Raw genomic sequence first — 12,255 nt, forward strand, 5'->3', positions numbered from 1 at the left:
GAGTAAAAATGAGCAAGGCCTCTATTTTTAAAAAAAACCAAAACTTCTTAAATTCCAATCACCTTTTGATCTATTTTTAAAAGTATTCCCAGTGGTCTTTTAATTATGATTACGCCATTTTTAACCAAAGCTCAGAAAAGGAAAACAAAGACGCACGTGGATCTATTAGTCTGCAAGTGGATGCATCGGAATGGAGTGGAGCAGGGAGCTCGTGGCCCACCGATTGTAGCGCCTACATTGCTACTGAAGGCTTTTTCAAACTGCATTTTTTGTCTCCTCCTGATTCACACCAATTTGAATAAAGAAACACTAAGAAATGCACATTTAAGGCCCGTACACACCGGGGCGAATATTCGCCAGGCGTTTTCGCCAGCGTTTTTCGCCACGTTTTTTGTGTTCACACCCAGGCGATTTTCGCTGACGATGAGTGGAGTGAACATGCAATTTCATTCCCTGACATTAGATGGCGCTTAATGTAAAACAGAAATACTCCTGTACACAAGGTGGCGCTGCGCAACTTTACGCTTCTTAAAGTCGCTTTTCACTCAGAAGAAGAGAGCAAGTATTTACACGCTTGTCAGAATCAAACAAAGAAAACATGAATATTTCAAGCACCAGTAGCTCCAACTGGTGCTTGGTTCGGGGATGTTTTAGAATGTCCGTCATTATTGCTTCGCGGCAGTGTAGACGCTACTTGGCGTCTATCTTCTTCGCTGGTATGTGTGCTCAGCAAGGCAGTTTTGTGTTTGAGCGCCCCCAAGTTGTGTTTTACTGTAACTTCAGAAGCTCCAGGCACGTGAGCAAAAGCGCCATTCTCATTGGTCGAGTAGATTTCGACGCGACGCGTCAAAAAAAAAAAACGAACCCGAGGCGTTTTTTTTTTGACGCTTTAACGCGTGGCGTTTTTTCGCGTCGGTGTGCACACTCTCGTTGGTGCCCTTTGTTTAGTCACGAGGCGTTAAACGTCGGCGAAAATCGCCGGCGAAATTCGTCCCGGTGTGAACAGGCCTTTAGGCTTAATTTTCTTGATATATGTCCACCATCAAAAGAAAAATGCCACAAGAACATATTTTAAAAACACCAATGAAAAAAGATTTGCTGAAAGGGGCTATAAGTGTTGTTAATATTACCGAATGTGTCAATCTTGATTACCTTGGGCTGCCTGCTGAAATTTGACTGAATTTAAATGAATAATAGTTCAATATTTTGGTCATAGCTAAGAATATGTCTATGAAGACTCTCATTCATCCAGGTTGATTCCATCATAGTAGCAGGCTTAGGGGCTGTCATCTGGACTTGGTTTTTAAAGTTAGAATACGTTTCACCTTATCCAAAAGGCTTTGTCAATTCTGAGCCTTTTGGATAAGGTGAAACGCCTTCTAACTTTAAGAACCAAGTCCAGTTGACAGCCCCTAAACCTAATACTATCATAGCTAAGAATTTTTTTTTGAGATTTTAGATTCTTCATCTCAGAGATGCCTGTGGAGAGTGGTAGTGGGGTGGAGCATGTGTGTGTGTGTGTGTGTGGGGGGGGGGGGGGGGGGTTGAGACAGTGAATTGCACCGACAAGCCAAAACACCATCATGTTCTCCTCCTTCACAAACATAAAATACAGATTGCATAGGATGGGGCACATCTCAGCCATGCACTCTGTCTTTTATTTCCCCTCCCTCCCTTCTCACCTCCCTCTTGAGGGGGCGCTGGGGAACATTCCTCGGCTCTGGGCATTAATCCCCTACAGCTGGGCCCCTTACTCCCTGATTCCCTCCCTCCTTCCACTCCTCCTTTATCTCACTCCTCTGCTCCTTTCTTACCCCAGCTGGCCCTTCCACACTCAATGCATTTTTCGCAAGCAACTCACAAGTGACACATGTAAAACAGACTGTCTCGGTCCTCATACATCCGCTTACCCCGCCGTGGCGACACACACACGGTGACACACTCGCGCGGATACACAAGTAAGGCGAACAAAACCTTTCACACAAAGCTTAGCTCTGCTGGAATCCTTGTTAGACAGAGGGAAAGTGTCTCACGCACACAGACAGGAGCATGGTTGCAAATGTATACAGAAAATTCCTCCTGGCTGTGCCCTGAAGCCTCTTTAGTGAGACTACGGTGAGAGCCCGAGGCCCCAGCATCACACACAAGGACCTTAGGATAGCCCAACATGACTTTTCTCCCTTCCTGAGAGACAAAATCCCCTTCATATTTAATACTGCGACATAGGGGAAACTCTGGGAACAATGTACACAAGGGGGGGACTTATAAATAATAAAAGACATGGGAGATAAAGATATAAAGAAGGGAAGATACTTTGAAGTGATATAAAAGCTTTATAAAACTCAACAGAAAGTTAACACATATATTTAAAACAGCTTTTTTTATCTTAATATGATCTTAATATGATCATCTTAAGATGATGCAACCATAAAAGTCACATTTAAAGAATTTAAAGCATTGCAAATGAAAATGCAGCTGCACGGTCAGGCAGTCAGTGTTTTTTCATTGTGGGCAACATAATTAAACGTCTTTGTTTTTGTGATTTGTCTGATTGTAGATTTTAATAGTGTCTGCTTTTATAATGTCAGGATGAGTCTGTTGTCTCCAGCCTTATACAGAAACACACAAACATACATACAAACCCCATAATCACCAAGTATGTGGCAGACAGCAGCATAGTTAATAAGCCATGTCTCAGGACAGGTTGCTGCATGTGTTCGTCTATGTGCGTGTGTGTGTGTTTGCGTGTGTGTGTGTGTGTGTGTGTATGTATGTATCAGGATGTGCTGGGGCTCACAGGAGCTTAGGAGAAAATTAAAACACACTTTAATAAAGTGACCAGAGGCAAGGCCTGTGGGCCACCTCCTTCAACACAGGCACACACACTCAAATACACACACTCCACTGGGACAAGATGGAGAGGTATCCTGGAGAATGGAATGTGGACAGACAGGGAGGACAGGAGCAAAACAGTCCACTGAAGAACGACTACAGAGAAAAAGGTTAGAAGGAGGGGCAGAGAGGTCAGAACCAGCAGGCTGATAGTGTTTCAAGCCTCTCCACTCTGGCCAGGTGTCTCCCAACTAAATAAACTACTTCACATTGTGGCTCTGCCTCCCACTGTCTCCTGAACCTATGCTGTACACATCATACGCTTGGTCAATTAGTTCTCTTTCTTAGCTGATCCTTTAAAATAATTGTTTAAAAAAATAAAACATGGAACTGCAACATTTCGGAATCCAAATAAAGACATACTTGTACAAAATAGGTCGAATCCAAATCGCTCTCCTAGCCGTCTGGATCCTCCCTATTGTTCCAATTGTATAGGGCATTTGAAGCTGAAGTGTTTTTTAAAGAGGGGCCATCCCGACTTAAAGCTGGCTATCCCTCTGCCAGTAGGGTGATCCGCGTAGCGTTGTGGTATGAAGGGGAAAAAGGCATTTCTTCAGACGTTCTAGCTAACATGGCTAAAAAAAAGCACAGAAGTTTAACTTAAGTTGAGTACGTTTTTTAAAGTTATGAAACCGACGTTTTGTATTTTCCAAGCACTGGCAGCTACGCGCTAAAGTAGATGACTAGCTGCTACTGATGATGTCATCGAGCGGCAGTAACGTCCAGATTTGAAGACACAATTTTTTCCATTTCTCTCCACTTGCAAGGCTAAATGGAGGGGTTGGGAAGCAAGTCGGATTCGACCATTGAGTTAAGAAGGTACATGAAACTATTATGCTCCGCTCACCCCAGCCTTGGCAACTCATGCGTTCTGGTGACCACCTCCAATGAAAAGTCTATGTGAATGTGTCTTTCAGGCTTTTTTGTGTTTCAAATTCTTGTGATCATGCATCGCTATGTAGGTTTTTTAGGTCCGTTTTTAGGCTCTACAAACAAAACATGCAATCATTGAACATACATTGAAACTTAAACCAGTTGAACTTTGACCAATCGGGGACAGGTAAGGAGGGCTCCCTTTTTTAATTCACTAAAGTGCCAACTGTTTGAAAATTTATCTGGAAGGAGAAACAAATATTTGTAGTTTGTGCCCGGCTAGAATTATATGACCCCATGTCTTACATGTTTTGGAATAGAGCTGTAAAAGAAAAAGCCTGGAGTTAGATTAACCATATTTGCACTGCTTCGACATTTCGCACCAAGCCTCTTCTAACTGTGAGTACATGTGTTAGTATCAGGGAGCAACAAGTGTTAATACCACACGGTAAAAGCGTGTTCAAGAACCTGCATATGCAAATCACATGTCTGGTGTGTATGTGGCATTACCAGTATTTGATCTATGACAAAGGCATGCACAGCAGGGATGCCACAATTCTAGGTTTAAAACCGAATTGTATGTTATACCATTGAAATAAATTGTGGGGGAAATGAAATGTTGCATACCTATTGCATACCAGAATTGAAAGTGTTAATCACATGACTTGTGCTATGTTTAAGGATTTATTTATTTATTTATTTATTTATTTATTTATTTATTTATTTATTTATTTATTTATCTATCATCACATTGCTCCAGGAACGTCCCTAATATGTAATGTGGTTACATGCTACATTGCATGAATTGCTCATCCTACTTTTTGTCTTTGGAACCGTGCTAATTCTCATCTTAATCTGATAATCTGAAAACTGCCAGGATGTGTGTTTTTTGGAAAGGAGAGGATTCATAGGAAGCATCTTACCAGCTGTGACTTTCATTAGTGTGGTTGTAGATGGGAAAGAAATTAGAACAATGACAGAATTTATGTGTTGCAGTGAACTATCCATGACAGTACACAAATGACCTGTGACATTGATGTGAGTAAGGAGTAAACTATGTATTGTCTGGGCCGTAATAATCTCATGTTTGGTATTTGAACAAAATGTCTCCCACACATTAATCCCATCCCTGCCTCGGTACACTTAAATGAGCTGTTTCCTATGTGAAGAAACACACTCATCCACACATACATCCACACACAGGACTGTGGCCAAGGATAGGGGACTTCCACTGCTACTACTGCCAAGTTTTGCTGGCTTCTTCCAAGGAAGACTTGAGATATAAGAATCTCCTGTAAACACACATTCTCACAGTTCGGAGAAAAACTATGACACACACCACACTGCACCCCAGTGAGCCCCCACCAGCAGATTTACAATCTGCTGAATAGGCAGAAAGAGATGTCGCCAGGCAGGTAACAAGGCAACCCTCCTCCAATGAAGTTTTCATGGATTCAGAGGAAGAGCCTCTGTATTTAAGCTGTTTTGCATTTTACTGTAGGGCATCACAGCATGAGATGTGCATTGCCTTTGATCTATCTATGTATATGTGTGACTGCCCACCCGTCCAGGTTGTACCTTGCCTTCGCCCAGTAGAGCCTGGGATAGGCTTCTGCAACCCAGTGACCCGAAAAGGGATTGAGCTGGTTTAGAAGATGGATGGATGGATGTCCCATCACATCGTATATTGGTTTATAGAACTTTCACACTGCACATTTAGTGGTGGACCAAACTACTCAAACAACAGTGAGCAGTTGCAAAAGCTGCTGGTTTTATGTGGTGGTCCCGAAAACCAAAATTGACCAGAAAGAAAAAAGCAAGCTAAGGACAAGGGCCAGCTACTTAATTGTGCCAGTAGTGCATTTCACTATGTCACTGTTTCACATCTGTCTGAAAGTCATGTTCAGCCTTTTTATAACCCTTGTGCTATCTTAGATGACCCCCCCCCCCTTACATTGACGTGTTCTCCCTACCATGACAAAGGTGGATAAAGGTGGAAAGATTTCATGTAATCCATGGACACCAGTGAGGTTCACAAATCATTGAAGAAAAAAGGTTCAGAGCACTGTCTAGTGGGTCTAAATGACCCAACTCCCAATGTTAAAGTGCCCAAGATAGCACAAGGGTTATGACGATGTGCTTCTTTCAATTTGCACTGAGATCCTTGTTTTTTTTCTTATTTTTTGCTCAAAAAGGGCAAGCTGGACTTTTGACAGTCATCATTCCAGCAGGTTAACACATTAGTTTGCCAGTTGTAAAAGCTCACTTTGACAATAGTCTGGACAAAACAAGCAAACCCTCATTTGCCTAAAAACAAGACTCACTGTTCATTTATAAAGGATTTCTACATGTCTTTTTTTTTTAATCAGTTAGACCAAGGAAACAGACTTGGAGAAAAGGTTGTAACACTTGAAGCTGTTGTACCGACAAGATGTACTGTTCCATCCAGTGTTTTTCACTCATCCGGGGTCGGGTTATGAGGACAACAGTTTAACCAAAGGTGTCCAGGCTTTCTTTTTCTCTGCACATTTCATCCAGCTCCTCCGGGGGAATCCCAAGGTGTTCCTAGGCCGGCCAACAATCACCATGTCTTTGGTCTTCCTCAGGGTCTCCATCCAGTTGGGATATGACCAAAACCCCTCCCCAGGAAGGCATCCAGGAGGCATCTAAACCAGATACCTCAACCACTTCAGGAGGAGCAGCAGTCCAAACTATCTTCAGGTGACAATGCTCCCAACCCTTTCTCTGAGGAAGCACCCAGCCAACCTGCCACCCCTTTTCTCATTTGGACTGCTCATTCCTTCGATTGTGACCCAGAGCTCCTGACCACAGACAAGGGTTAAAACAAACATCGACCAGTAAACAGGCACATCAACCACATAAAAGTAGACACTGCACCACACTGCACAATCTACCTGTTGAGACTTTGTCACACGCTCAGATATCCTATCATTTCTGTATAAGACCACAAGATACTTGAACTCTTCCACCTGGGTCAAGAACTCTCCACCAAGCCAGAAAAGACAATCTACCACATTTTCACGACCATAGGGCACATTGGCTTATAGGGTGCAGTTTCAGCTAAGGGTGCTTTTCCTGTATTTCCTACATACAAAAGGTGCATCGTGTTTTAAGGCGCAGGCATGTTAAAACATACCGGTAAAACATGAATGCTTGTGTGTGTTTTAAAATAAGGCAATGGGAGCAAAACTGATTTGGTTGTGATTTATTTTTCAATTTTTAGTCATCAATCAGCATCCTAAAATCCATCAAAGTCCTCATCTTCTGTCTCTGAAATGAACAACTGTAGTAAAGGTTCCCTTTCATTATTGTCAGAGTCCGTCTCATTGCTGCGCGGCTCATCATGAATGATGCCGGCTTTTGCGAAAGCTCACAGAACAGTGCAAGGAGACACATTAACCCAAGGATCTACAATTCAATTACAAACTGAGGTGTAACTCACCCGGCGCTGCCTCCCAGTCTTAGTAAAAGACTAAGACTTACTAAAAGCGGATGAAGGACAGCTTTTCATTGTAATCAGCTGGAAGTTGCTGCGCCACCGTAGTCCTTGCCCGGATGGAAAGATTGCACCGTTTCATACAACGGAAGCACCAAGACTGACCTCCTCGAAAATGTTCAATTTTCATTTCTTCTGCCAGCGTTACTGCTGACAGAGGCTGTTCTCTGATCGATAATCCATCGCTCAAGTCGGTCTTCCAACTCGGGCCACCTCACCTTGTTTCCGCAGAAACTCAGCTGCATCTTCTTGACTTGTCTGAGTTCGTTTTCCAGCTTCCTCCACTTGCGAACCATGGATTCATTAATCTTGAATTCACTCGCAGCTGCTCGATTCCCATGGTCCTCAATGAGTTATATCGCTAGAGGAGACATCACTTGATTTCTCATGGGAGGAGAGCACCGCCATCTTGGTGAGGTCAACTCACTGCTGCAGTGCATGCAAGTGAACACATTTTTTTGCAAAATGCCAGTTCATTGTGCAGGTTTCAACTGCCAAAATCTGAGAAATGAGTCCTCGAAGGAGAAAGGCATAACATTTTGCTGGTAAGGACTATATTTTTTTTCCTTTTAATGCTGCAGTGGCGTCATTAATAGTACACATGTTGACATGTATGATGCTGCAGGGCTATTATCAACATGTAGGCATGATCTACGTATAATTTACTGTTGACATAAATGTAAAATTTATTGTGTTAAACCTATATACAGTATACCAAGACTAGGCTATTATAGTAATATAGATTTATAAATTTCTGACTCAGTGACTGAACTTTTCTTGGAGGTTTCCAATGGATTCAGACTTAAATCTTACGCTATCCTATGACCCCACCCTTACATTGACGTGTTATCCCCACCATGACAAAGGTGGATAAAGGTGAAGAGGATTTTATGTAATCCATGGACACCAGTTAATATTTATTATTATTATTATTATTATTATTATTATTATTGTAATTATTGACTTTTTGTTGATTTATTGTTTTTATTTATTATTAACTTACTATTGATTTATTATTATTCATTTTTATTAATATTATTATTATAATTATTGACATATTGTTAGGCTTTTCTAAATAAATAATTTAAATTACATGTCAAAGAGGTCTAAAACTTCTAAATGTTTAGAAGATGTTTTTTAAAATTCTCTGTAATCTTTTTTTATTTGTAAGAAGTCCTGCAACTATGCATTCTTCATTTAAGTTTGAGCTTTTAAGGCTGACTGCTTCTCTTATTTAACAACAACAAATGTGTATATATAGATGTGTGTATATATATATATATATAAATTATTTGAAAGCTACTTAGATGCCACTAAAGGCTTTGTCATTTGGTTGCCGGCGACCTCACCAAGATGGTGTCGCGCTCCACCACCATTGGCTAGGCTTTCCAAGCGGGCGTGTCTCCTCTAGCGATGTAACTCATTGACATAGCTGATAGCTTGAAGTTTAAACTGTGCTTCATAAGTGTGTCTCTTTGCAGGCGGCATTTTTAGGGTTACCAAAACGATTTTATTCTGCATAATGCACATACCTACACTTTGTACTATTTGGGTGGGGCCTTCCTTCACGTCCACACTTCCCTCCTTACCGTTCTCATGCTGTCCTCTCCCACGCCCTCTTTACTGAAGTCACACAACAACAACACATTAGGCATAGGGCTCAGCGTACATTTCGGAAAAAATGTACGACTTTTAGCAGCGCCTCATGGTTGTGACTATATGGTACTTTTGTCTAGTTTGGAACCAGGGCCTTGGACTTGGCACCACTGCAAGGCAGGCCAGGGGCTATTGCCCAAAGACAACACAAGAGCAACCCAAACAACCAAAAGTGCCGTAATTTGAGGCTAGATGAACTTCGACACAGCCAACCTGGTGCTGTAAAAAGCTTTACTACCCACAAAAAGACGTATAAAATTATGTTTGCAAATATTTGCACCAAATTCAACAACATTGTCACAACAGTTTGAGTTTTACATGGCAATGCCACAGAAGTGAGCAACGAGTTTCATTAATTCAGCTAACGTTCCACTAGCTTTGCATTGTCATTAAAATATGAACAAATACAATTTTAAGGAAATGGTCAAAAGATTTTTTTAACTTTACCTGGTTTGCTAATGTCATATTCCAAGATCTAAAAAATATACTTGTTTTTTTTGTAATCCTTAATAGATGGTGACTATCGTACAAATAAAATCTTGTCACAACAAATAGCCACTAAGAGAAATACAAAACAAAAGAATGTTTTTCTTTACCTTAGTTTAACACAGAGGAATAAGGTGCAGCAAGGCCCAACTGCCAGGCCTCTTTCTCTCTGCAGGAAAAGAGACCATGGGGTGGGCCACATGTTAGAGAAGCTTGTCTCTAGAGCAGTGGACATTGACATTGAGTCCCCACCCTGAGCCCAGCGGGTGTTTATGAACAGTGGGCCTGTTTTTGGAAGAGCATGTCCATACCACAGCTGTTGAACGGTTCAAGGCAGAGATAGTCCTTCTGGGCAGGGGGACTGGGCGGTAATGAAAATTCCCCAGGAGAAAAGCAAGGGGAATTCTCCACTGTTATTTGTTATGAGAAAAAGGAGAAGACAGAGACAGGAGGGGAGAGAAACACTAATGTCAGAGGAGGCGGTGGAATCAGTGGAGTCAACTCAGTGTGAGTGCAAGTGTGAGTGTCAGCTCAGGTGCTCAGACGTTCGCTACAAATATAAATTAAAAAGGGAAAGAGGGAAACAAAATGTAGAAAAAAGCCAAACACACTGAGTCAACAGCCACTTGGTATCAAAAACAACCATTTGAAATTGTAGGAGTTTCACCGGCACCCTCCCTACTCAAGCTTGAGTTTTCATGTGTAAGGACATGTTCCTCTTGTATTTTTGTTCCAGCTCTACTTACTTCTCTGTCGTCTCCCTGTGTTTTGCTACATTTTGTGTGCCCTCTTGTGAGCTCTTGCTTACAGAGGGCTCCCTGCAGTACTTGTATTTAAATGCGATTTGGCAAGGCACATTATGGTCATTCCTTCAAAGTCCACACACCCTCACTCTAAACATACAAACCACAGTGAACACTTTGAATACACATGCTTGCATGCAGACGCAAAAGAAAAAGTTTTTCGGCCATGAGTAAAGGCAATACTCAAGAGTTGAGGTGAAGAGGGAAAAGCATTCCCTCCTTCCTCAATGGCATGGCGAACGAGCTCCAAAGGCTACTTATCAACCCAATGTGGTTCTACTTTTCTAATCTGCAGCATTTATTATGGGCAAACCAGACTGGGGAACATAGCCATAGTCAACATTATGTCTTGGCGCAGGGACTAAGTCTGAATTGACATGTGCTCAAACTTACATACATGCAAAATGACAAACACATGCTTGCAGAGGCTTCTCCAGAGTAGTCGTTTTACCTGAACAGATATAGGTCTTCTCAAATACACACATGCAGGGGTTTACCTCAGCAAAGTGGAAATCTACATGACAAACCACAGACACGTGGCAACACACACAAATGTACAATAACTTTTAAATATTAAGCACAAGTACTGTTTTAAAATTTTTGTATTAAAACTGAAGTTACCTCTGTTTGAACTAGTCTACACATGAAAAACTACCTGCTGCTGGTTAAGCCGTAGTTAGTGTGGTTTGTGCAGATACACAAAAGTAGGTCTACTTGGTTAAATGAAAATGTAAAATTCTGCTGTAATGTTTTGAGGTTATTACCTATATAAAAAGCTTATTAATGTCAGACAATTTTAACTTTCTTCTTCTCTTGAAATGTTATTTCTACATCTCTGCAAATTTCTTTACACGTGGCATCTTTTTTAAAGAGCCACCAGTCTTTCCTGCTACAAAGCCAATTATTAAAAACATGATGCTGCCACCTCTATGCTTAGTGTTTAGAGACGTGTGAGCTCCCAACCTTTTTCTTTTCTTTAAGTCTGTTGCAGGTTGTTACCACCAAACAGTCAAAGTTTGGTTTCACAAGACCACAAAACATACAGGTACATTTCCAAAATGTTCAATATTTAACCTGATACACATGTTTGCAAAATGCACAACGTTTTAGTTTATCTCAATATGGAAGTAATCAGACCAAATTGATAATACTTAATAATAGTTCTCTCAGTCGTTACTGCATCTTTGTAATATATTTGTGTTCTTTTAAAGATTATTTCCTCATTTCTTACAAAACCCCATAAATTCTAAAAAATAACTTTGTGTTTTTCATTGTATCTCTTTAGCTACAGTTTGGTTTCAAATAAAACGATATTTTTATAGTTAAGGATAAATTCAACTTAAAAAGGGACAAAAATTTCAGTAATAACCAAATCGATCATGGAAATACAGTGGGCAAGGTGCACTGTGTTACCACTGTGTGTTGTCTTCCTTCTTATCCTTATTATGGCAGTATATGCATATTGTCACAAATGGTAAATGGCGTATACTTGTAAAGCACTTTTCTACCTTCCCTGAAGGCCTGTGGCGCTTTACAGTTACAGCCCCATTCACACACACATTCACACACTGACTGCTGGACACTGACGCCAACCTTACACCAGAGGCAAGGTGGGGTTTAGTGTCTTGCCCAAGGACACTTTGACCAGAGGTCGACCGCCCTTCCACCGCACCACAGCTGCCCAAAAGCTGCTTTTCTCAGCTTCAGAATCCATTGGAATTATCTTAATTACAAAACCTATTGAAGAATTATGGTGAATTATGGTGAAAATTATGAAAAGCTACACTGGCGACAGCTCCAGTATTAAAACCTAGCTGTTTACTCCAGAATTACTTTTTCCATCATTCTGACAGTTCACTCACATAAAAATAATATTTATGCCATTCTCTAAACTTTTTGTAGACTACTGGTTTGAAATGTGCTAACTAACAAAATGAACAGAAGAAGAGTTAAAAGGACAGGCAAGGTAACCAATGCTATCACTACGCCAGGAAAGGTTGTAGCACTTGAAGTGTTTGGCCAAAACCG

General features: G+C 41.1%; 2 protein-coding genes across 8 annotated transcripts in view; one reads left to right on the forward strand and one right to left on the reverse strand.

The window, feature by feature from the left end:
- The window catches only part of bnc2 (basonuclin zinc finger protein 2), a 176,941-nt gene that overhangs the window by 132,258 nt on the left and 32,428 nt on the right, over window positions 1-12,255 (reverse strand). The gene's annotated exons all lie outside the window — the stretch shown is intronic.
- Window positions 1-12,255, forward strand: part of LOC101171889 (centlein, centrosomal protein) — a 202,270-nt gene that overhangs the window by 45,548 nt on the left and 144,467 nt on the right. For 5 of the 6 annotated variants that reach the window (XM_078943539.1, XM_078943535.1, XM_078943538.1 and 2 more), the window contains one exon: window positions 6,372-6,486. Coding sequence is in view for 5 of the 6 variants with exons in the window: in XM_078943535.1 (XP_078799661.1) it covers window positions 6,392-6,486 (95 nt within the window). In the remaining variant the exon portion in view is untranslated. Of the gene's footprint in view, window positions 1-6,264; window positions 6,487-12,255 lie in introns of those variants that run through there. The other variant, XM_078943536.1, reaches the window with a different exon arrangement.

Source organism: Oryzias latipes (assembly GCF_053564925.1).
Source record: "Oryzias latipes strain Hd-rR chromosome 1 unlocalized genomic scaffold, Olatipes_Hd-rR_3.1 chr1_Y".
NCBI lineage: Eukaryota > Metazoa > Chordata > Actinopteri > Beloniformes > Adrianichthyidae > Oryzias > Oryzias latipes.